At 39.5% G+C, this 25,488-nt stretch overlaps 1 protein-coding gene across 1 annotated transcript; it reads right to left on the reverse strand.

Moving 5' to 3' along the window:
• Positions 1-14,096: 14,096 nt before the first annotated feature.
• Positions 14,097-24,578, reverse strand: LOC110858238 (homeobox protein MSX-2). Its single transcript, XM_022106919.2, has 5 exons — positions 22,073-24,578; positions 19,978-20,150; positions 18,395-18,492; positions 18,186-18,281; positions 14,097-15,861 (listed from the first exon to the last, which is right to left on the reverse strand). Exons 1-5 carry the CDS (start codon positions 22,411-22,413, stop codon positions 15,640-15,642), a joined length of 930 nt encoding a protein of 309 aa, XP_021962611.2. The 5' UTR covers positions 22,414-24,578; the 3' UTR covers positions 14,097-15,639.
• Positions 24,579-25,488: the final 910 nt, after the last annotated feature.

Consider the following 25,488-nt stretch of genomic DNA (forward strand, 5'->3'; position numbering starts at 1 on the left):
AAAAATGGAATATTAGTAAATTAAGTGAACTAATCTTCAAGTATCATCAGGTCAGATTATGTAGTATGAAGAACGATGAACTAATTTAACAAGCATGACCACGACTAAGAAAAGTACGGCACCACGCTTGTATCCTCTCCAGTGGAGAGTCTCCACTAAAACAAACCACCGACGGACGGACGGACCCTTCATGATGGATGGTCACCCGTCTCCCAATAATAATATGATTAGGCAGGCAAGGCAGAATTCATTAATTTTATGAAACCTGAAATTCTGCTTGTGTGTATATGTCAACTCTCACCACCGAGTCGTCGAGAATGAGAGACAAGTTTTACGAGAGGGATTAAACGTAGGCGTTTTGTACAAATTCAATCATCACTTTTGAAACCCGTCTTCTTCTTCTCTGAAGGGTTTGTTATTTTTATGGGCAAAATAAAATCCTTAATTCCTTCCCCGTTTGGGATAATTGTTGCGTTCCCACCATCACCAAGACCAGTTCAAAATAAGGGCAATAATTAATTCGTTACACGCTTTCAAAAAAGTAGGAGTGGGTGTGCGCAGATTACCGTTTTTATTATGTGAAGGGATATGAAAAAGTGCAAAACTTAGGGGAAACCGAGAAGAAGGAGGATTTTTCGGTATGTATTTACCAGTAATTTGCACCAGAGAGACAGCAAACTTTTGAAGTTTTGGTTTACTTTTTTCCTCGCGGAATTCTTCCACTTGAATGCGCTATAGGGCACCACCACTTGCAGTCTAACTATGTAACTATATACCTAGAGAGAGAATTTTGATGGATGACTGGAAGGAGGAATGGAGAAAAGGTGCTGACAAGTGAATGAAAGAAAGGAGGAAAAAAGAGAAGAAGAACGGTGCGGGACACGAGATGAAGATCACACAAGGAAAAGAATGTGTTTTCTGACATGATGAGTCTCCCTGTATGACTCAACTGTTGGCTTCTTCTTTAAGGCTGGGATATTATTATGCGGTTTGCTTTCTCAACTTTTTTTGTATTTTACTTCTTCTTCTTCTTCTCGAATCCATCCATCCTTCCGACCAAGGAGCGAACCATTCTCTATTTTTTCATCATCTTTTTTGGCGTCTGCCAGCAGAACCAAGGAGGAGAAAAAGAGTGGTAGTGGTAGTAAATACGTACATATTTAGTTGTATGTATGTACGTTATTACTACGAGTGTCAAGTGATGAGAGAATGCCTCTCATGACGTATCACTGTACACATACAAATACGTATTTATGAGGGGATTAACTTTTTATTTTATTTCATTTAGTGTAAAATCATATTTCTCCACGTCAGCAGGAGTCCACGAATTCAGCCTGGTCGGAATACGAAATTTGTGCATCTTTCACCACATCTCTTTTGAAGGAGGAAATGCCGACAGAGTCATTTTATCATGGAAAATTATTGCGGCATCAAATTTTGACGAGAGGAGATGACAAGGTTGTACAACTTGTAACAAATAAATGCATACGTACAAAATTGTTATCATCCCAGAAATAAATAAAAAGCGTTATTAATTTGTTTGATGGTATTTTAATATAATCGGAAAGATTAAACGTGGAAACTTAATTTTTTTCCTTACTTTTCCGAGATCAAAGTCAAGTTTTCCACGAGTGAACCGTAATAAGAAGACGACGACGATGTGGAAAAGCGGTTGAGGCGGAACCACCCCCCAAGATTTTGAGTCGTCCGAATTGTTGATATCCATTATCTTAATGTCATAATTTCATTTGAGAGTGAAACCTGTTTCAGATCTTGGTTGGCTATATTATTGACCACCATCACGAATAGGAGAGACCGTGGTGCGATGGGAATCTCGTGAGTGAGTGAATGGATGGAGCTCTAATTGCTTTGGGGTTAATTGTAAGGGCCGACTCCGCGCATTTGAGAATATCATCATAAAAATTTGTTCCACGCGAAGCAGACTAAACTCGGTTTATGTAGTAATAATAATATTGTGTTTGATGATGGGATCGCAGCACCACCGCCACGCCAGAGACCAATCCACTCTGAGTTTTTTTCCGGTTTTATCCTTTCCTTTTTACCCTCTCGTTCTCATGGCTAAGGCCAAAAGGTCAGGTGGGCATAGGAGAGGATAAGGTTTTATAGAGACGATATGGAGATGAGCAATTAAATCTCATCTCTCGTGGTGAATGGATGCTTCAAGCAGTGCCATTCATCACCGACGTAAAGATAACTTGTCAAGTGACGCATGGGAAAATTGTGAAGGCATTAGCGCTGACCTCTTGAGCATATTAGCACAATTGATTACTTTTATATTATCTTGGCAAGGAAATGAATCATTTATGACCACCTCCTCTGAGGAGAGATCGTGTAATGAGCACCTTCTCCTCGGTTCACGTCCATCATCGTCATCCTCTCTCTCTCTTTGGCTGGAATGGAGCCCCACGTTGTATTAATCAGCTCAAGAAAGTTGAGAAAGTCTTTAAGCCGTCATGTTTTTTTTGAAATGTTCTTTTTAAATTATGAAATGAATTGGGAATGATGTCGTTGTAAACGCGTGTATATTATTCGCTGGTGGTGGTGGTGGAGGGGTGTAAATAAAGAAGTGACAAAAATTGAGCATGATCGAGGGGGAGAGAGAAGAAAAATCGGAGAGGATCCACCAGCCCGATACGAGTGAGAGAGAGAGCGCAATAATAAAGTGGGATAAACGATGAGGACAAACGGAACGGGTGTTGGACAGACGTTGGGATGTTGCGACCCTAGAAAAATTAAATGATTAGAATCAATAAATTGGTGGTCTTTTGTCGCTATAGAATACGCAGTGAAGCAGACAGGGAGATAAAAAGGGGAGTGCTGCTGCTCTCTCTTTTCCAGTTTATATAGTTTTGCGCCGATCTTGTAGAAAAGCGAGAAGCTCAATTTCAGAGACGATCATCATTCCTCGGGGGAGCCAAAAAAGAAAAAGAATTTCGGTCCACTCGCTAGAGCTTGGTGACACACACACACACGCGGCCACAGACTCATGCGCCCACCTAAAGTTTGTGCCGTTTGACTTTGCTTATATAAAGACGACGAGGAAGATAACATTATTATTAAGACGACGACGACGAGGACGAGGATGGTGAATGCGAGGTATGAGCAGATGAGCTCATGCCGTGCCCTGTCCGCCGACCATAATAATTCTTCCGCGATCACGACTCTTCTTCCTCCCTTGCCCAATTTTTCATCCTTTTCCCTGTGATTACCGAGGTCCCGCTGGTCTCTCGAAGGTGGGCCTGTCAACGAGCCTGGGCCCATACTTTAACACTGACCCCCAACGCAACACCCCCACATGGGCTGATGCAAATTTTAGCATGAATCCCTCCCGGAGATCCCCTCCCTGGTGGCCGACTCGTCTCAATAATCCAAACCAATCTTATAATAAGACCAAGAGCGAAGCAGTAATGTTGAGTGTCATAACGTCCGAATTAGCCACTCGCCTTATACGGCAACATCAAGGTATGTCAGGTTGAGGAGAAGTCGTATTTATTTAGATCGCCTGCTCCTCCTTCTCTCTCCGAGAAAAGAAGATTAATTGACTTTGATCAGTTTTCATTATTCTTGGCGCAGGGAGAGACGACGACTTCACTAATAAATTGACTGCTTCGACTCTTATTAGTGGTTCGATTTATATACATGATGTTGAGTCGAGTAGGTCGAAAGGGAGCAGAAGAAATGCATGCATGAAGAGGAATGAAATGAGACACAAACAAATCCAGTTCGTTAGATCTACATCACCTGTTATCCAAATCCTCATCCATCTCTCCATCCGAGCGGACTGGATTGGACTGCCCCCGAGATAAATAAATAAATAAATGCGACTTCTCTCTCTCTCCTCAGCCTCTCGGTGGCTTGGTCAGGTAGGATAACGAGCCGAGATGGATCTTATCAGAGTGGAGGAACTACTTTGATAACAAATGATGTTCATTTGACTGGGCAGTCAGCTAGGACATGGCTTCAGGCCACACGTAAGACTTTAATTGAGCAATTTGAATTCAACTCTGCAGCTCTGATTCCTCGGAGGTCCCCAAATGTCTCCTTTTCTCAGGCTCTCGACTCAAAATTTGTCCACCACATTCATTCCAGAAAGAAAACCGGTAGCATTTTTCCATTTTGTGGCAGTTTCATCCAGAGCAATATTTCACTACTAATTGGGTCTTAACACCTGCCCATACTACTCTCCGTTCGAGTGTGTTTGGATCCATGGTCCAGATTAGGGCCGTTTTTATCGCCTGCGGTCACTTTGACTTTCCCTTCTTGCCTCCCAATTACTCTGGCATTCCTCCACTACACTCCAGCCTCTCTGCTTTACGACCTCGCCACGGCCAGGCTCAAAATCCATTCGTGTTATTATGTATATCAATTCTGACCCTTCAATAATAATTATTCTCGACCCTGCCACCACCGTTCCTGTGCGTATGTACGTAATAACTGCCATCATCGGCTACCTCTTTTCGCACCTCGATCAACACCACCACCACCACCACTCGTACCTTCCATGGCATTATTATGTAATGCACACCGTCGTGGCTCTCATTACTCGAAAACTTATCAGCCTGACCTCTTAGCACAACAGCCTCATCAAATCAACAATCAATCCAATACTCAGTGTGCATGCTAATTATTCCTCTGTGAGAATTCCATCAATTCCATCTCCCTTTGAAATCAATTATGCGAGTCTCGCTCACTTTATCATTTTAATTTCGACTCATTTACGAATTAACCAAATTTGGAGGAGAAGTGAATTCAATCCAATCTTTTAATCTTTGTTAATCATTTCCAAAGTCCGGTAGCTGGCTTGAGCTGGTAAAAGGCACTTTGCTCACTACTCCTTCACTGTACACACACAATGATCAAAAAATATGATGAGATTTCTGATTGAACTTGTTCTCAGAATTTTATTGCTTTTTAGAATCTGCCCCAGGTCTGGTTTTTATCTCGTCGTTGGCTTCTTCACAGACCCACGTTGAAGTCCGTATGCACTTACAATGTCTGCCGTATTATACGGTAATACAGTACGTGGTGATAAATAAAAGAGTCACCAAACCGAGGGGATAGAAATGGAGACGTCCCATACCCTCAGCTAATTAAAAAATATCTGCATTTTAATACGGCCGAATGCACGCATACATATTTACAATACATTATTTACCACCACTCCTTCTTTTATTATTTACTCCCATTCTTCACCGACTCGTTCATTTAAACAATGTCGGACAAATAATGTGGTTTGATTTTATCCAAATATTTAACTCCAGCCAATAGCACAAGGAATCCCACTTGTGATTCCCCACAATATGCATAGGAAATAAATTACCTGATTAAGCAATGTATCATCACGCAACATTTATACAAATCCGTGCCGGACTATCTGTTCCAGACAAATTAACGATTTAAGGATGATTCTTAAATTTTCTGTCTCATCGATTCCCATCACTCGTCATATTTGGTTTCAATTTCAGTAATCTTTCCAATAATCGGTTATTTGCTGCAACATATATTTGTTTCAAAAACAACATGATACGAATCCAGGTCGTCGTCGTCGTCGTCGAGGAGGATTGGTTTAGCCGGAAAATTGGAATGATGACGGAGTGGATTTTGTGACTGGAACATTTGTAACTTCAAACCACCCAAGCAAATGAATAAGCAAGGAATGATTAACTTGCAAGAGTCGAGCAATATCAGGGCAGGAATCGAAAATTTGATTAACAGGAAGCACAGGAAAAGGGGAGAAGATAATCTCGTCCCTGCCTCTGATGCAGTTATCCAATCCAATCCCACTGTCATGCTCAACCTTTATTATTGCATACGTGCGTATGTGCATACGTTTTTAGTCTCAATGTAACAATTTACTAACAAATAAACGAGGAATGGATAGCGATATAAATACAGAATCATCATGCCCATGACAAGATTTGACTCACGATAGGAGTATAGGAGAGAGAAAAAGCAATAATGGCAACAATAATTTATTATTTATCGTTATGAAATCAGCCGAATTATTATTGTTTCACTCAACCAATTCCTGATATCAGTCACTTTCTAACTCTCAAACAATTAGCAATCAATATTTGAATGAAAATGGCACATCGCATCTCAATTTATTATTATTATTATTATGCTTTGTAGTGATGGATGACTCGAGATTATTCACTTTTAAGAATCACGTCACATGTTACATTCATTGGACAGAGTAATTAATTCGTTTCTTAATTCAACACATGTCCCTCGACGATATATAAAAGTAAGGGGTGAACATATAGTCAGAACTGCATAGATACGTACATAGATGAAAAAATGTATGGGATGAACGCGCGAGAGGCTGCTGCGGCTGCTGCTGGCTGGCCATTTATTTAAGAGTGGACAAGATAAATAAAAACGTTAACAGCGAAGGAAATATTATTATTATTATATAAATCTGGCACAGATGATGATGATGATGATGAGGATTTTGGTCTGGGTCTGAGCTTTCTTGCCGGACTGGAGTTCAGCGGGGGGCGGACTGATTGGGCAATAATAGGACCCCTGCGACGCACTGGGGGCTTCGGCTATCATATTTAGCTCTCCTCCTAATGAAATTTATCGCAGGATTGTGCAGCCCACCAAAGTGGATTTTTATGCAGCATCACATTCTAAATATTGATGTCTAATGTAACGAACCGTTTCATCGTGATCATCTGGAAATGTAAACAGAACAATCATTTCATTACGAAAAATTATTATTGACTTGGACTTGGGTGGATGGATGGATCATCAGAGGAGACGTGTGTGCCTTGTCGATGTCGTCGATCCCGTCTTCTTATATAATAATAAAATTAATGGTGGTGGTGGTGCTCATTTTGCTTTTATTCCGTCTCATGTTTCTCATTTATGTATTTATTTATTAAGTCTGAGACTGGCTTTGATCCAAATTTTGGCCGCAAAATTGCAATCATGACGAGTTTCCGAGTAAAGTTTGTGGTCGTTGTCATCATTTTGAGTGAAAGAGAGGAAGACGCGACTTTAAAAAGGTTGTTTGTTGTTGTCGGGTGGTACATTATTATTATTATTGCTATTACTTGTTGTTGTGGTTTGAGAGAATTTTGAGTGGCTGCTAATTAAATTTGTGAGTGACACAATTGCCGTGATGGAGGAGGAGGAGGTAGGAGTGGCGTGTGCATTAATTTGAAGACATGACAATTATTTGGGACTGGCAGAGAGGCGTCGCTGTCCTGAGGAACTCATGTGAATGGAGAGGTATGACGTAGTGGAAGAGGTGATGGACCATCGGACCAAGTTGTTGGTTGAAGGGTATTATTATGTCATTATGTGCTCATCAAGAAGTTTGTCGCGTAATGGTGGCGTGACACAGACGTGGAATAGTGGAGAGGACGAGGGTGATGGTGGTGGTGGTGGATGGAGGGCAGAAGGAGGGAGATGAGGGTGTGGTGATAAGGATTGCTTAAAAACCCGAGTTTCGACTCATTTCCTCCTCACACCCGGGGAAAAAGTCTAGAAAGTCCAATTTCCGACTGTCACAAGGCTGATATCCAATTTATAGAGGTTCTCTCAGCCAACACTTTACAAGCACTTTGTGGAAACGCTCATCATCGGAAATCGTTTAGAACCTCTTCCCAAATCACGATATTCCTCTGCAACCCTCGACAATACCCAGTGGCTCCCTTGTAAAAAATGAACACCGCCCGTTTTGTCTGCTCTGACCTGCCAACTCTCGCCTTTTCAATTGAGCCCTATCTCTCACACACACCATTTTATGGCTCAATCTGTCCCTCCATAAAATTTTCACTCACTTTCTCCACCACTCCACAGCCTCCACAAACTCCAGCCAACTCCAGCCACCCAGCCAAGACTTCATCCGCATGAAGAAGTGGCGGAATGGTAGCGGCAGAAAAGGAAGAAGCCATCTTGCTCTCATTTCAGACACACACACGCCACGCAATATGTAGCAACCACCGACTTTTGTTTGCACAATCGTCATCCTGCATACGTACATTCGTACTTCTCACTTTGCCCTGCTTCTGGTACCCTTATTCTCACTCATGTTTGTATGTCTGCCTCTCCCACCTACCACACCCCAAACTTTGCTTGGGTCTTCTTCAGCCATCATATTTCCGACAATTAGCTAATGACAATTAATAATTGCAAACGAAGGACCTGATATGATCTCCTGGTTAGAAATGAAACGCGTAAAAAGTAACGAGGAGGGAGAAGAAAGTGGTTCATGCCATATAAAAACTTGAGATCACATATTGTGTAGCTAATCCCCTCACGTCAAAACAAAGTGCATCTCTGGTAAAGTGAGGAAAAAGACAGTTTTATTATCCATTATCTCTCAATCCACTGTAGGAACATAGACACGAGAAAAAAAGGTGAGAGATGTAAACGGATGCATGTACATACATACGTAGGCATGGGCTTGGTGTGGAAGTGGTGAACCTAAATAAACCATTTGCTAACACGGGTGGAAGAAAGTAGCGGAAGTGGAAATGTAAAATTATGAATTACATTCACCGATTAACCTCACCCACCGATTAACGGCTTACTTACGCAAGAACCTAAATTGCGAGTTCGGATATTTAACTGGAAAAAAGATGAAACAAATAATATGTTCCTACAAGGAGAATCCACCACCCGATAAAGTAGGAATTTATAAAATTAAATGCTCTTGTCCCTCTATGTATATAGGTGAGACAAGCCGTCCGCTTAATCAACGCGTAAAAGAACATCTAAATGACGTCAAGAAGAAAAATGTAAAATCAGCGGTGGCACTACACATCATGGAGAATCCCAACCACGATATCAACCAAGACTCAGCAAGTCTAATTCTACCCGAACGGCGAAATTTTCACAGAAAATTTCTTGAAAGTTTATACATCCGTAAAACCTCTGACGCCATGAATCAAGACCACGGCATGAACCTCAATCCAATCTGGTCTTCACTAATGTTACCTCTGATCAAGCGCCCCTAACAACGATACCGTTTTTTGAATAACAAAATAATTTATGATTAGTTTTGTGAGTGAAATCAATCTTGTTTTCTCGATTTCCAATATTGTCCCTGAAGATGATACTAGTGTGTATCGAAAGCTAGGAATAAATATCTGCATTATCACAACAACCATGTCGTCCGATAAATCCAATACAAATTATGAATTACATGTTTAATTTCGTTTAATTTCTTAAATTATTGCGTAATTTTATTGATTTTATAAATTTTCGACCTTTGGCCCGATATTTCGTCAAAAGAAGTGTTTATATAGACGGTATGGTCACCTAGATAAGCGGGGTGTAACCTACATTAACACTTTCTAAATTGGCCATATGTCAATTCCCGAAAATAGAATTCGAAAAAAATAAACTTCGAAAGATAAACCTCAGCCGGACAGACAAACCAGAACTTGTTCACATAAAGTAGCTCCCACCCCTTAACGACAACCACGACCAAGAAGAAGTCAGAACTGGAGTGACGAGAAGTCGAACAACAAAGAAGGAGAAGAGATAAAATAAAATGAACGGGTAATACGGTAGCAGTTGGATTTGAATTACATGGATGTAATGTAGTCGAGTTTGCAGCACGGCTCTTTCTGTCTCCTATCTTTTAAACAGGCCAATTAGATCAACATCATTTTGCAATTAAGGTCCTATCCCCACCACCAGCATTACTATTATTATTTCCACTCACTCGCCATCCATCCTCGCTTATATAACCAGTCGATTGTTGACTGCTGGTGAGTTGACGATGCAGGTGAGGAGACGAATCAATCACTCGATGAGTGGTGGATGATTGACCACCACATCATCACATACATAAGCTCCATGGACGGACAGTTTTAGTCGAGTAGACTTGTTCATCGCCTCTCGTGGTGTCATTTTCTTGGTTGACATGACAAATTCCTCCCATATTGGAATCCTGTTAGACTTGATTAAAGAACAAGTATACTCGTTTCCATCCTACGTACTTATATAGCTTCAAGCATAAATATATTAAATTGACCATCACACAAAACACGACATCCGCAATTATTATTTTTTGCGGGGGCTTGCAAAATGTGTCAAATTAATTAAATACTAATTTGCCAATTAATGATTTGCTCTGCTGAGTGAAGCCATATGCATGCAAATACATTAAATGTGCATACTATACACCACAAGCTAAATATGCAACTGTGTACATATATCACCCACTCGTGAAAAGGAGAGGTTTCATTCATACGAAAGATGGAACAGGCGTGACAGCTCTTACTGGTTTTGTGCATATACCTTGGCAGGTTAACTAGACAATAAAATGGCGTTGGCTTTCATAATAATTGGTTCGTGATTCAAGTTATTGATTTAACGTGTCGAGTTATTATTTGGACTTGGGGCAAAGCTGTAAAATTTAATGAGCAAGAATAAGGAAGACACTGACCTTGAAACAAACAAGCGACAAATTAACAATTCCACTCGCTACTCGAATTATTATGGGCACTTGTATATTATCAAACTGGTCGAAATAAAATAAAATCAATTTATTGGTTACAGATCTACATTTAATTTTATGTCCCCTTCTTTTATTAATGAATATGAAAACTTTTCGAATTTATACTTCAACGAAAATTCATTAGCCTTTTTTATTTCTCACAAATGGTTATGTAACAAATGGCTGATTAGGGTAGAGGTGGTGCAACGAATGAGGTGGGTATTCGATTCATGACTCTAAATTCAGCCAGTTCTTGACACGTATAATTACCTGGCTGATTGAAGTCACCCGTCAAGACGAGAAAAACTTTTAAGGTTGAGCTGCTCCTCCGAAGAAAAGGCCTGTTGTTGTTTTGGTATTTAGGAAGATGGATGATTGGGAATTTGAGACCAAGCCCAAAAGTATCTGTATTTAGACGAGGTAGACATTACTCATGCATAATAAATACGTATGTGTAAGTACACATACATAACAGCGTTCAGTGGTTGCAAAGAGGTACGTATACGTAAAATATTATGCATCTCTCTCTTTTTTATTAGTGTGCATTATACAAATCACAACTTAATTAGTGTACTGAATTCGCGAATGGGTGAGATCATCATTCACTCGCATTGTGATCCTGATTAGGAGACGTGCCTCATTTTCTTCACATGACAGAATGATAATTATTCCTGCAGGAAAGGACTCTTAATTAAATCCGTGTTTAAATTTCTCTTTGTCCTCTAATTAAATTATGGTCATGAATCCGTATGTACGTACGTACGTGTACATAATAATTTGAAGAATGCAATACTGTAAATCAATTGGGCGTTTCAATAACAAATTTATTTCCAAATTGACGATGAGACTGGTCCTTTTCTTCTCCCTCTGTTTAATATGTTGCAGTGAAGAGGAATGACATAAAAAAGTCAAACTTATCAAACTAAGCCACCCAAATCGCTAACCCCTCCTGGGCCAGTTTTATCAATCAGATTTTATTTTATATTCTCGAAATTTACGAGTATTGGTTTCGCAGGTATACAATTTACTGATTCGTGTCCATCTATACGTATACAAAGTCCCACTACACACGGAGGATTAATTTGATTGCTCGCCATTATATGCATACATATTTGTCTGGCTATAAAGATATGTAGGAAGAAGAGATGAAGAAACTGAGTTGGGAAATGCTTTCATGAGACAACAGACGGTTTTCAATTCAAGTAGCTTGTTGTGGTCATTTGGCGTAGTTAATCGAAAAGCAATAAATTCAGCGTAAGAAGAATGTCCTTTCAACAAACTGGTTTTTCTCAATAATAATATAATATTGGATTTCTTCTTGGTCTTGGTCTTCTTGGGGAGGAATAAGGCTTCTTGTTTGCAGTCAGTGTCAGTGCTACCGTATCAGCTCAGAAAAGTCAGCACTTAAAGAACCCAAGAAAAACTGGGAGAGTAAGTGAGATGCTCATTTAACTAGCCTGTCTCCATCCACAATTCACCCTGCCCTGATATATGGGAGCAAAATAATAATAATAGCTATCGTACTTGGAACTCGCTGCGTCTTTCACACACAGACAGAAGCGTACAAATAATGATTCGACTTGGAGATGACAGCCCATCCAACAACCGAGGTGTCTTGGCTTCTGGTCCATAAAAAATGAGCACAAACTGATCAACTAATTATTATAACTGGGCAAGAAGTGCAGACGAGAAGTAACACGGGAGCAGTTTTGTTATTTCCTTTCCAGTTTTGCAGCAGCATTAAGGACAACAAACAACTTGATCGAACATGGGAGTGCGATTTTCCATCTCCTTTCTTCCCAACTGCAATCTATCATCCGAACAAATGCATATTTCATTATCTGATCTTAACCCCTGTCTCTCTGTCTGTCGAGTTGCAGAAAAAGTGAATAATTTCCAAATAAAATATGCTGACTGACTCAAATGCCAACATCTCTATTTTATTGGGACAATCTAAATACACGCAAAAAATATATTTGGTGAATTTCTTTTTGCGCAAAAGTATTTTTTTGCAAGTATTAGCAAAATTTGGACACCCGCCGATGTCATATGGATTATGTATACAACAAAGTTTACATAATGTCCATTCCATGTATTTTTTTGTATGGAGTCGTGAAAACGTGGAATATTTTATTTATTACGAATTTAGACCCCGAGACGTCAAACATGTTTCGCATTTCATTGTGATGTGTGTGACTTGAAACGGCAGCAGATGTCTTAATTGATGTTTAGTCAGTGGTGGTGGTGGTTGTGCGTTGCCTTCCATCATAATCAGTCTTTCCTGACTTGCTGTGAGGTCACAAAAGTCAAGTCAATGCAATAAATGTGTCCATAATATTTACGATAATGACAAACCATTTATAACCTTAATTCATGCAAAAGTGAAACAAAATTTATAGACAGAAATTTAGAATCATAATAAATAAGTAGATAAATCAACTCTGATTTAGTGCCATTTATTAATAACTGAATAATAGTAAATGCTGAATGGTAGTCTAAAGAGAAGGAAAATGTGGGGCATAATATTTTACACGAATTAAAAAAATATTATAATCACCCAACTTTTTTTGCGAATTTAAATGCAAATGCAAATGCAACTCATGTACATATTATCTACCTGCTGTAGAATTGGGATGAGCAACTATTTATAAAAAAATTAGTAATAATTGCTCCTGCTCATGCATGCTTCTCACAGTAAGTAAATTGTGCCGTGTTCCACACCCAACTTATTTATTGAACCTACGAAACAATAATTTGCGATGAATTAAAACTGAAACTTTATTATTTAAATTCTCTGTCTGATTCAAAAGTGGAAAATGATCAGAATTGGACACGCGATCCGTCTGATAAGCAAGATAAGTAAATATCTACGAGAGTAATTTCCCCACAGCCAGTTCTACTAAATGCATACATACACAAAAATTGAACAAGATGAAGAAGCTGCCAAAATTATTGTTTCGTGATAATTGACAGTTTTGAAGAAAAGATTGGTAGAAACTGCACAGGACGAGTTGGTGATGCAGCTGTGTAGTGGATAATTTAAATTGAGGCATTAATGACCAATCATTTTTAGTGTAGTAAGCAAATACACATTGGCCTCATGTCTACCAACCATTGACAGGAGCTTACTTAGCAAATCTTGTGGGATGTTGGTTTAAAAAGACATGTCATAATTTCCAGATACTTATTTTTCAGCCGATTTGCACGACAAAATTGGCATAATTTTTTATTTTCACGGGAGTTGAGCCAGTTATAGAAAGTAACGAATAACGACGACACGTTAATGACAAGTGGTTAAACTGGTGGAAATTTGGGAGCAGTGATTTAAGTATCGGAAAGGTAATTAAGTCGTATATATCACTAATTGGAGTATAATTCCATTCTGTCAGCTCTTCCACCTCGTCATTCTACTTTTGCATATTTAGTAGCCCACCATCAGCACATTCACATCATCGATTTGTGGATATGATCAAGTTTTTTTTATGAGGCAGATGAATCCAAACAACAAATTGGTCTCCTATGTTCAAGTGGATGATAAAAGTGCGAAAATAAAAATAAAGTACGAATTTTTTGCAATAAATAAATGAGTGAATGAATCAGGATACAAAAAATGTCATTGGGTATTCTTTCTCTTTTATTTTCTGTTGCTTTTTAAATTTTTGCAACAACTCGTCGACATTTCCATAACGTACAAACAAACGGTTTCTCTTCATTTTCACATCATGAATCATAACAATAATCATCCTCATCATACTTACATATAATATCTGACCTGCTACATAAATATTGCGCGCGTAGTACTTGTGGTATTTTCCATTTTAACAACTTTTTTGCTATTATTCGTTCTACATCTCAAACGGTTTCATCTCTTGCTTTGCCATGGTACGGTATTTCTTAGTATGCTTGGTGGGTGGGTGGGTGGTTGGTTGGGTGGGTAGATTATTGGATAGGGTGGGATTGGAACTTTCTTCATAAGTATTTAATAGCCTTAATAATTATACGTCATAGATTTCTTTTAAGTCGAGGAGTTTACAGTCTGAACAGTTTTGCTAAATATTATAATTTTGGGGGAGAAACTGAATTGACGAAAAAATAGTATGGAATCAATCGAAACATGAGACACAGAGTGCTCAATTCAAGTACGATGATGGTGAGGCAAATTGATACGCGTTATTGAAATATGTTCCTAGTTTGTAATGAATTTTGGCTACCACGAAAAAAAAGACTGAATGTATCCTGACTGACTGGCCCTCATTTTGGGGGGATCCGTAAAATAAAAGTAAATGACACGAATAACAACCCGTCATGAATTTTGTTATTCCTTTCTTAAAAAATAAACGTGTCCCTCTATATTTCTTTTTCATTCCGTACAAAAACAATCCTGCCGAGTGGGTTGAACAATTATAACATTATTATTTTAGTATTTATATACCTCCTCCTGATCTACGACACTCGTTAGAATAAATACTGACTAAAATAGTTTTACCCACTAAATTACTTAGCGTACCGTAGCGTAGGAGAGTAGAGTTTTATTTAATTAATTAAGTAATTAACTGTATTTGGCATTTATTTCAAACCCCACTCTTTTGGTACGCTCTTGGTACAGGCGTAAAATATACTAATTTTTTTAAATAAGTCATCCTCCGAGAGATGATTTAGTTTCCACGCGTGTCGAGTTATTATTGAGTGAGTGACTGAGATTTAAATGGTAAATGTTTGCTGTACTAAAAACTGCAATAATAATATAATTACACGAGACAATAAGGAGAACTGTCTGCATCATCGCATCACGGAGAGGCGAGGACGAGGAAGAAGGGGTCGGCTGAACTGAGAAAGTTTTCATCGTAGCAGTAATAAAATCACATATCGCACAAGAAGTGGGGGAGGAGGATCAGTTATCAATACTTAATAATCGGCCACGAAGAACGACACACAAGAATATAAATAGTAATTAAGGGGGTCGTGACAGGTAATCATTGGGGGAGGAGGGGATTTAATGTGTGGATGATGAATGATGATGATGATGATGTGTCGTCGTCATCGTCATCGTCATCATGTGTAGTATCTAAGTAGGTCGTGTAGGCCACGTAATAATAATGCCAGAAAAATTAACCTCCACTCCACATTTGCATTTATGTATGATGAATGTAAACTGACTACATTTTGTTGTTGAGGAGTTGGTTGAGATTATACGCTGCGTTGAGATGCGCGGACCGGGCGAGGAGGGCGTAATGACTTCCGGCCGGTCCCACGGGGGGCATGAGGCCTCCGAGGGATGGCGGCAGGAGGGGTCGAGCCGCGGCCAGGCGCAGCTTCTCGATTTCCGCCTCTTGCAACCTCTTGGCCTTGGCGCGACGATTTTGAAACCAAATTTTTACCTGGAGAAAAAAAAAGAAAACATTCCAAATATTTTAGAGCTCTGGGCAAAATAGATTTTTTTCTCTTGTTCAATCCAATTTAATCAATCTACTGCATAATTCGATACGCAGTGTGCCCCATAATTTCCCATTTGTGTCATCTCCAATTGGACCTTGTCTTGTTCACTGACAGCCAAACCCAACCAAACCAGACCAGGAGTCGAGAAGAAGAAGGCTATCTCTCTCTCACCACAAATTACATGATGCATTCCCATTTATCCACTGACGATGTTATGCAGAGTGAATTAAGCCAAGTTTTTCTCTGATACAACAATTTGTACTTTTGTTACGAGAAGCTTGTTGGTACACAAGGCTAATAAATATTCAAGTATTCTACACTAATGGAGCGAATTAAGATAACATTTCTCACTAAAATTTCAACCCTGTCTTGGACAAGAAGATCTCGAGTGGTGCTATTTAAAAATGTGACATTTATCCTATTTATATGCACTCACGTCAAGAGCAATCACGTCTTCAGAGGGACGCATGCACATATGTAAAACGTATCATCATCCCCACCATTTTCCAACTTGATGAAAAGATTGACTGGCAGTTTTTACATGATTAAAATTTAATCAGACAAGTTTCACACAAATGCGGGTACATTTCTCGTGCTGACATCGAAATAATTGTGCGTCAAGCGAAGTGAGCCGTTTAAGTTGACAAGAACGCGACGACACGCGTATTGTGATGGAGGAAAAAGATAATACTTTTTGGAGGAGGAAGAAAAGGCCAAGAAGAAGATTTTATTCCGTCCCTTGAAAAAAATGCTGGCATCTCCGAAGCCTCTCGACTCGTGGGTCTCACAAATAATAACAATATTACATATTACATTATTCAACATCTGTCAACATAATTGATCCGTCACGTTCAAAAGCCTGGCTCACTCGCATACTAAAATGTTTACTCTTTTTGTTGTGCTTGTTATTTATTAAGGATGATGTGTGGTTTGGTTTCTCAAGTGGCCATTCTTTCCATTCCATCCTGACAGCTACACAGGGATGATGGTGACACTGCGCCTCAATGGGATTATCTACCTCGAGTAGAATCTCGTTGATACTATTCGTATAAATTTGTTTGCATTGAGTCTCCTAAATTAAAATGTGTTGTTGAACAAGCTCACGGTAAAGCGGTGACATATTATTTTTCCTCTTCTTATTAATTCTGCCCGAACTGTACATTATTCTCGGTTGGAGATGAAGTTGCTGATCTCGGATGGTGGATTGGTTATAAGGGAAAAATAAATAAATAAAGTGAGCAATAATTTACTCGAGAAAGTGCGCCCAATAGAGAAGCATGAATGGTCCATTACATTACACCATCCGTCTTTTCTCCACACCTTTATGTTTCCATTGTTTTATCATTTTGACGTGACCAAGTAAACGTGAGTGGTTACGACACGGCTAACTCATTTAGACATGGACATACATACGCTGAGAGAGAGAGAGAGAGAGATGTGTGTGACTTAAATAAAATGACAAAGTTATCACTTCTTCCCTCACCAGGTAGTAGGAAGGATTATCAATCGACTACCGCCACCACCACGCTGTCCACTTGACACGTCCTCAGAATTCGTGCATATGTAAATAAACTTTACGTAACGTCGTTGATGACTTTATTGTGTTATCAGCATCGTCTCTTCTTCTTCGACTGGAAAAACGGTGCTGTTGTGAGGTAGCCGTGAATACGAAGTGTTTCGTCTTTTCTTTCATCGCTTTTTACCACCAACAATACCCACTTAACGGAAAATGAATTGCATGAACTGCGAATGGGAGAGAGACGAGATTTTCAGTTGACGATTTTTATTTACGTGGGGACGCGTCACCATGAAGGAAATTTAATCAAGAGCATACCGACACTTTCTACGAACGTATAATAGCGAGATGAAAAACTGGCCTTCCTGATAAATGAGCAGTGTCTGGATGAGAGCTAGATTTTGATAGATAACCAGTCATGACTAATACCTCCTGTTTCAAACAACACAACATCCCATCCATATACCCAAAACTAAGGAGCTAGCTGACTAATATGCAACTACTGTTGCCCAATTGGATCACAGGTATGCATCGTTTTGTCTCTGTCTCTGTCTATCAGGAAACCTTTGTGTAGGTATTTATTTATTTATTAATACGGGCACTAATTGGGACAGAGGGATTGCTTTCGTATTGACGGAAGCCTATTTGTCAGACTACTTTAAGGTAGATCATTACTTTTTGGATTTTAAAATTGCTGAGAAACTCATCCCAATTCTTATATTGATCAAGATAAGTCATGAAAACACTCACCTGCGTTTCTGTGAGATTAAGTGAAGATGAGAACTCGGCCCTCTCGGCAATCGATAAATACTGTTTTTCACGGAATTTCTTCTCTAGTGCTAACAACTGCAAAAAGTAAAACATTAATTTAAGCCTAATTTGTACTGCGAAATTTTTTATCGCGTCATTAAGTATTTCAGATTTTCAAGCTATAAATATAAAATTATTCTCAAATTAACCTGTTGTGTGGTGAACGGCGTTCGAGGTTTCCGATTCGGTTTGTGCTTACGAAGCTGACACCGAACAGCAGGACCGGGTAGTCTTGGTGGCAGGACATCTGTTCAAGAAAGGGGACAAGAAACTGAATGAGTATGCTTTTCCCATAGGTATGTGCAAACAAGAAATATACGCCCAAGGCTTGTCGACTCGAGTAATTAATGCATTTTTCATCTTGGTCACTTGAATACATAATTGCTCGCAATAAGTCGAACAATAATTAGTAATTAACATGATTGGCCCACTTAATGGACATATTTAATTTAATTGTGCCCATGTCCTCTCTCGAAGCAATTGTTCATTCACCTTCATCAGTACAAGAACGAAATATTGGGATTGTTGTTACATTTAATTTCTCAAATTAAATTGTATGCCATGTTGTGTATACACAATCGTCGTCTCGATATTATTAAGTGGACCAGTCGAAACATGAAAGGGTGATTCGTTCCGTAATTTAGTGCTCTCTCTCTCTCTTTCACACGGGGAACAACAACATTATCATGAAATCTGTGCCAGCCATATCGTATCGTAATATTTAACATTCTGACAATTTGATCAGTCAAACGTCATCATAATTTCATATAAAAGAATCTTCTACTTATCATCATTAACCGCTAAGTAAGATTTTCCGTTCTTTCTGTGATGTGCTTATTTTCTCTTTCACTTTTTTTACTTCTTATATTCCTTGCTAAACGTGTGCATCAATCTTTTTCAACAGTTTTTCGTGGTATAAGAATTACTAGAGGTGATAATGATCGGGGGAACACATAATGCCGTCAAGGATGAGATGTGAGCACGCCAAGTGGATTTTTTCCACTTGTGTAATTATGAGCATTTTGTGACAATCAAATCATCAAAATGTTGAATAAAGTATTTAAAATGGTGTTGGTCAGTCAGCATAATGGAATCTCGTGCAGGGAGCTAAATGATCATCATCCCTGTCTCCGTAATCGCACGAATGTGTGTGTACCTCATATTTTAAGTAGGATACGATGTACATATTTGCATATGTACGAGTATGAAGAGCTGTTTACACTGCTGCTACCCAATTAAAGTTCAGTGTCTCATAATTCTGCGCGACGACAACAATGGGACATTTATATTTCATTCATTCATCCCGTTTCACCAACTACGCAGCGACCAATCATAACTCGACGGTGGTGGTGGTGATGCTCCTAAGTCCTGATTTTAACAATTGTCATGCATGTATAATAATACAGGTACATTTTTGCTAACAAAAGGTACCCACACTCTTATTGCTGGGTTGCCTGTGAAAGTATAAATATTTAATTTATCTACCTTGTGTTGTAGGAGATGATTTTTATTTTATTATTTTTGCAGTTCCTAAATATTTAGTAGATTTTTATGCGGCTTTTGGCGATACTGTTTGTACATATTTTATTGTTTAGCAATCTACCGAAATCTAAAAGATTGCGAAGCAGAGAGAGAGCGATTTCATTCATAATTTTTTAAGGTGGGGATATGCAATTTTTTATGTACAACAGCTTGTTTTTTAAAAAAATGTGACACGAACAGTTGAACTTACTTCCTTGCGAGGTGTAACCCCAACCGAGTAGAGGAAGGGCCCAGGTGGGTGTGAGAGGCGAAATTGGGGACGAATACGACCTTGACGACGTCGGACTGTGATCCGGAGTCCCTGAAGTTGAGCTGAAGGCGGAATTTGCTCTTCGAACTGCGGCTAAAAGTTTTTCTTCGTGGCTGGAATAGCAAAGATGAGAATACATGTCAGACGACGGTATTAAATATTCTCGCTCGTGGCCCGGCCGAATTATTAAAAAAGCTATAAACAGCCTTGTCTCATATCCTGCCCCGAATGCGGAGGAGAAAATATTGAATTGAATTTCTTATTATTTTGAATATTATAAAATGTGCATCGGTAATATCGATCCTGTGCAGTTCGTTCGAGTAGCCTAGATGTACATCACCAGTTTTGAAGGACTATTTACTTATTATTATACGAGCCCATTGACTACCTAGTTTGATTTAATTATTAAGAAATTGGATTATTCAATAAAAAAGGAATACGAAGCCCCGAACTGGGTTGAATCATTATTGGTTGTTCAAGTGAATTTGTAGTCAAGAAGGCTCGTGGTATTTGGAGACGTACATATGTACATATTATGTGATATGCGATAGGTGCAGTAAAGTCAACCCACTTCCAATTGTCTCGAGCTTTATCTGATTAGTTTATTCTCAAAAATTTTGCTCTTTCTTATTTTTTACCTTTGTCGAAAGGACAATCGACATGTTATAACTATTTCTGTTTTATTATTCATGTCTCCTGACTTTAATTTCTTGCTGCTTTCTGCATTAATTCCTTTTTTCCCGACATAACAAACCAATGCGCAACATAACTTGACCGACTGACTGATAGGGATTTTTTTATTATAAAAGGGAATAAGCAATTTTTATCTCGCTATAAAATTGGGTTTGAATAGGAGTGCAATTCTGACGTGCAGTTCGGTACGTAAACATTTTTAATAGTGGATATTGGAATTAAGGGGGGAAATAAGTACAGGTTATAACGTGATGAGATCACGGGCGAGATAGTGAATTTTCTGGTAAGGAAAAAAATGATGAATTTATCACCTTTTTATTAGTACAAATTCTTGATGATTAGATTGTGATTATCGTAATTTTGAAAAAAATATCATAATTCAGTCGGCATATATACGTAATGGAACCCTTTCTTCGTATTTATACTAAAGAAAATGTATAATCTGGCTGAAGGGCCAAGTAAGAAGTGAGGCAAGCTGTTGACTCCTCGGTCGCATTGTTGCATTTATTATAATAAAGTCGATATCATCTTTTCCCGATTTACGGTCACCTCACCTCAGGAACAATGGAGAGGGTGGCAGTATAGGTACATGAGTATCGTTGCCTGTGTAATATGCGCTACTCGAACTCGACCAAAAAGGAACAATGCCAACATGGGATGACTGAGCAATAAATATTTGTGAATGTCAAGTCAACTCAATGCAGAGGCATCTGTATATAAAAGTCAGTTCATATGTTGCCATTATTGTCGCTCTTTGCCTGCCTGACATTGAGAGCCGGGTGACAATACCTGTCAGACTGGAAGGGACCCAACCAAGGGTACACCTTTGCTTTTGACTGGATTGACTGAATGGGACTGTGAATAGCAAATGCCATAATGGAATTACACCCTGTATCAGTCACACTATGGGCCATCATGTGATACACTGAGAAGAAGGAGGAGCGATTCCTCCTCCCCACTTTCCACCACCCATTCATCCCCCTCGTAATCATAATAATCCCATTTTATCCGATTCAACGAGTCGGAAATCTAAATAAGTTTTCGAGCAGTGTCAATTTGAAAAAATCAAGTTTAGATGATGAGATTACTATGTAAGATCTATGTTTGTGTACAATGGGTTGATTTAATCTCGCCATTGTGACGATTGCCAAGAATGATATTATTATGGATGTATGTATGCATGCATGTATTTATAAGGAGGTAATGTTCCACCCTGTTCTTTTTGGGTGAAAAGATTACACAGCTTGTCGCCATTGGATTGGATTAGATGAAGACGTGGGATTATTATGTGTCACTTTTTTATACGTTTAATAGTTTAAACTGGATACATTTTTTATCTCACCTCAAGGAAGTTTTGTCCGTATTGCTGTCATCACTGTCCTTCTCATCCTTCTGGCCCAAGAGGGATGCGACACTGAAGGATAATTTTTTCTCAGTCTTATTGTTCTTTAGAAGATTGGTTTGGTGGAGGTGGTGCAGAGCTTCGCGTTGTCTTTGCTGCTGCTGCTCGAGCAACAATTTGCCGTCATCTTCCAGATCGACGTCCTCCTCTTCTTCGTCAATATCTTCGTCTGAGGTATCAATGTACGTCTCGGGATCCTCGTCCTCCAGCTCCATGTCGATGTCTTCACTGGACATTCTGTCTCTCGACGCCCCCTTCGAGTCAGAGCTGGACATTTTCATAAGGGGCCACAGATGGGTGATCCTGGACAGCGCAATCTTAACGGGACAAGAACAGCAGCACAAGAACTGCGCCACTGGGCTTTGCGAGTAATAATAAAGAAGATCACTTCCGGCGAGTGAAAGAGGTGTGGGAGTTGAGTCGCGGTGGAGAAAGTTTAATACTCGTCGTCGTCAACACCTGATTTTCCCAATGTGGTCAACTGATGTCAACTGACGACCAAAGCAAAGTCGTCTCTCTTGGTGAAAGTAGACCCGCAAAGTAAAAAAACCCAGCTACGAGAGTAGTTAGTTCATGTATGAGACAAAATAACTGTGTGTGTGTGACTTGACTTTCACGTACGTATATCGATCGTATTATGCTCTGTGGCTTCGTCGTTGTCGTCGTCGTCGACGTCGTTTAATACAAACAATTCCTCCAACTTGTCCCGTCGACTTAATAACTTATGTTATCTGCTTTCAAATTATTCCCAAATTTGCCATTCATTCTCTGTTTCGGTGAAAATAAATTGATTGGCTTCTTGTCTTGCATGCATTCATGTCACTTTCCCTTTCTCACCGTGTCCAACCAATAAATACTGCGACACAAGAAACACAGATCGATTGATAATTGTTTTCCTGGCTTGATTATGTATCACCACAACCACACGTGTGGCTTGCTTAAAATGGGACCGAATTAATTCTCAATTGTGAAAAATTTCGCCAAATTGAATGAAACTAATTATAAAATCGATATCATTCATCTGAAGAGGGGACAGTAATTGAACATTTTGCAAGAGTGGTGAGTGTCACTCGGTTACAATTTTGGTGTCCAACTGGTCATATCGTCGTCTTCTCCTTCTTTCTCCTCGCAGCGTTCTGGACTTGTAATAAGTCTAATTTTGCTTCACTTATTAAAAGAACCAAGTTTTTGGTGGTGCTGCTTTTCTCGGAATAAGTGGTCTCTTCAAGAGAATAAGGGTCAATTGAACAGTAAACCGACTAATAATGGTACCCAACCCACAGCAAAATTGTCCCTAATTCGCAGGTTGGTCACATACACGTTCGGTTAATCTGTGTTTAATTGTTTTCGCTAAAAACGAAGAGTTAATTCTTATGAATTTCTTCCCCCTCACTTTTCGGCGATAGTTTACTCGTGGTTTTAAATTTGCTGACCCTTTTTCACACTTATTGCCCACCAATTTCCATTTAATGGATTAATCTTGTAGAGAAATTGGTAGTCACTGTATTTTCACTATATTTCTTCCTCACATGTAGTTCCTTAATTCGTACCGAGGCACACACACGAAACATAAGCGGTAACTTTTTTCTTAATGTTCAACTTTGTTTAGTGCCAGTTAGTTGTGTCTCAGTCAAGGTTTGACTAACTTCTAAAACTTGGTCTCGTATCTCGCTCTCTCGTTGCTGCTTACTCACTACAACTTTTGGTCTTCTTATTTCTTGGAATATCTCGTCCATCCAAGTTGTCGAAGTGCAACATAGGCAGTCGTCACCACACTAACAAGTACATAAACATGTATTAAGCAGCAGCAGCAGTCAGCAATGTTTGTGTTGTTTTGTTTGTTGCGTTCAGTTGTGGTGCTGCTGCTGGTTTGGCTTTTGCTTTTTGTTATGGGGAGTGCAAATGTCTCTATTTTATTGCTGCACTTCTGCAATTAAGCGAGTTTTGCTGCTACTATGCACACCACGTGAATATCCACAATTCACCTCAGCCTTTCCTCTCCGCTTCTTTCCACGGACTGAGTGGTATGGATGGATGGGAGTCGAGTTAACGCGACAAGACAATCAATTACCGCTTGGTGACGAGAAGTACTAATTGGAATCGGAGTAGTAAAATAGTAATAAGTGGCAGTGAGACAGAGGTGTGACGGCAATTGGGTTTTCTTCTCAATTATTCTTCATTGCTCGGGTAATAAAATCGTTGTCTCTCGTTATTCGCGATATGGAAATGTGTGTGCTGATTGGGTGTAATTGAGACGGCTGAAAATAGACTCGGAGTAAATAGTTATGACGACGGAGAGGGATTTGAAGCCAGATTGGAGGCAGGTATGAGAATGTGATGGGTATTTGATGATGATCTGGCCGTGCTGTAAATATGTATGGCCTGCTGCTACCCGGACTGTGCTGTGAGGTGTCTATAGTCAGTAGTAGTAGTGACAACTAACTCTCCAGCAGATTCTCCAGAAGAGAGGCAAACTCCCCTTCCGAATTTCGGGTCAATTCAGGCGCTGGCTCACCCACCACTCACATGCGTAGTCTGTTACCATCCCAGGATGGCGAAAATAGCGAGAAAACACATCCTTCACGCCGTAAAACACTCCTATTATTCAGATTCAAATAAGTAACGGGCAAACGGGCCTTGCTCTGCTGGTATTATCCGTCCGAGGGGCAGATGAATCCCTCTTCTCGCTTCTCTGTCACAGTAATGAATTGGATGCTGCAGAGGGGACGAATTAAGGAGGAGGATATTTCATATTTGCATTTTATTATATATTATGTTTCTCCCTGTTTTGTTGCACGGGGGTCGAATTGTTTGTTGCTATTATCGTCTCATGAATGATGCAAGACGTAGTAAAAGTTAAGTCGGGCTGGAGGAATTAATTGAGTTTTTTGTGTACGTAGCTCTCGCCCGTAAGAGATGTGCGTATTGATAAAAGGTTTCATGATTTCTCTCTCTCTCTCTCCGACCAACTATACCCGTCCGAGTGCGAGCATAATAATAATAGGCAGCCCGACTGAAATGTAATCTTATCACGTTGCATGTATCAAATTGGACTGGGAACACTTTTAGCTAGGGTAGAGTTGTTTGTCAGTTTGTAGATTTTGGATTAAATATGCAGGCATTTAGTTTCCCATTTGTTATTTCTTCATTGTGCTCACTCATTCAGAGGTTCAGTTTCAGGGAGAGGTGAGAGGTACGGCTTCACGTATGTATCAAATCGACATATTATTTCAAGCGCCCTGGAGAGAGTTCACATACTGCAAGAAACTGTAAGGAGGGCAAAATGGACCCAGTGTCCTAATATTTTTAGCCTGGACGTGAACACTGATGAAATCAAACGACCCATTCGGGAGGAT

Source organism: Folsomia candida, unplaced genomic scaffold, assembly GCF_002217175.1.
Source record: "Folsomia candida strain VU population unplaced genomic scaffold, ASM221717v1 Fcan01_Sc020, whole genome shotgun sequence".
NCBI classification, from domain to species: domain Eukaryota; kingdom Metazoa; phylum Arthropoda; class Collembola; order Entomobryomorpha; family Isotomidae; genus Folsomia; species Folsomia candida.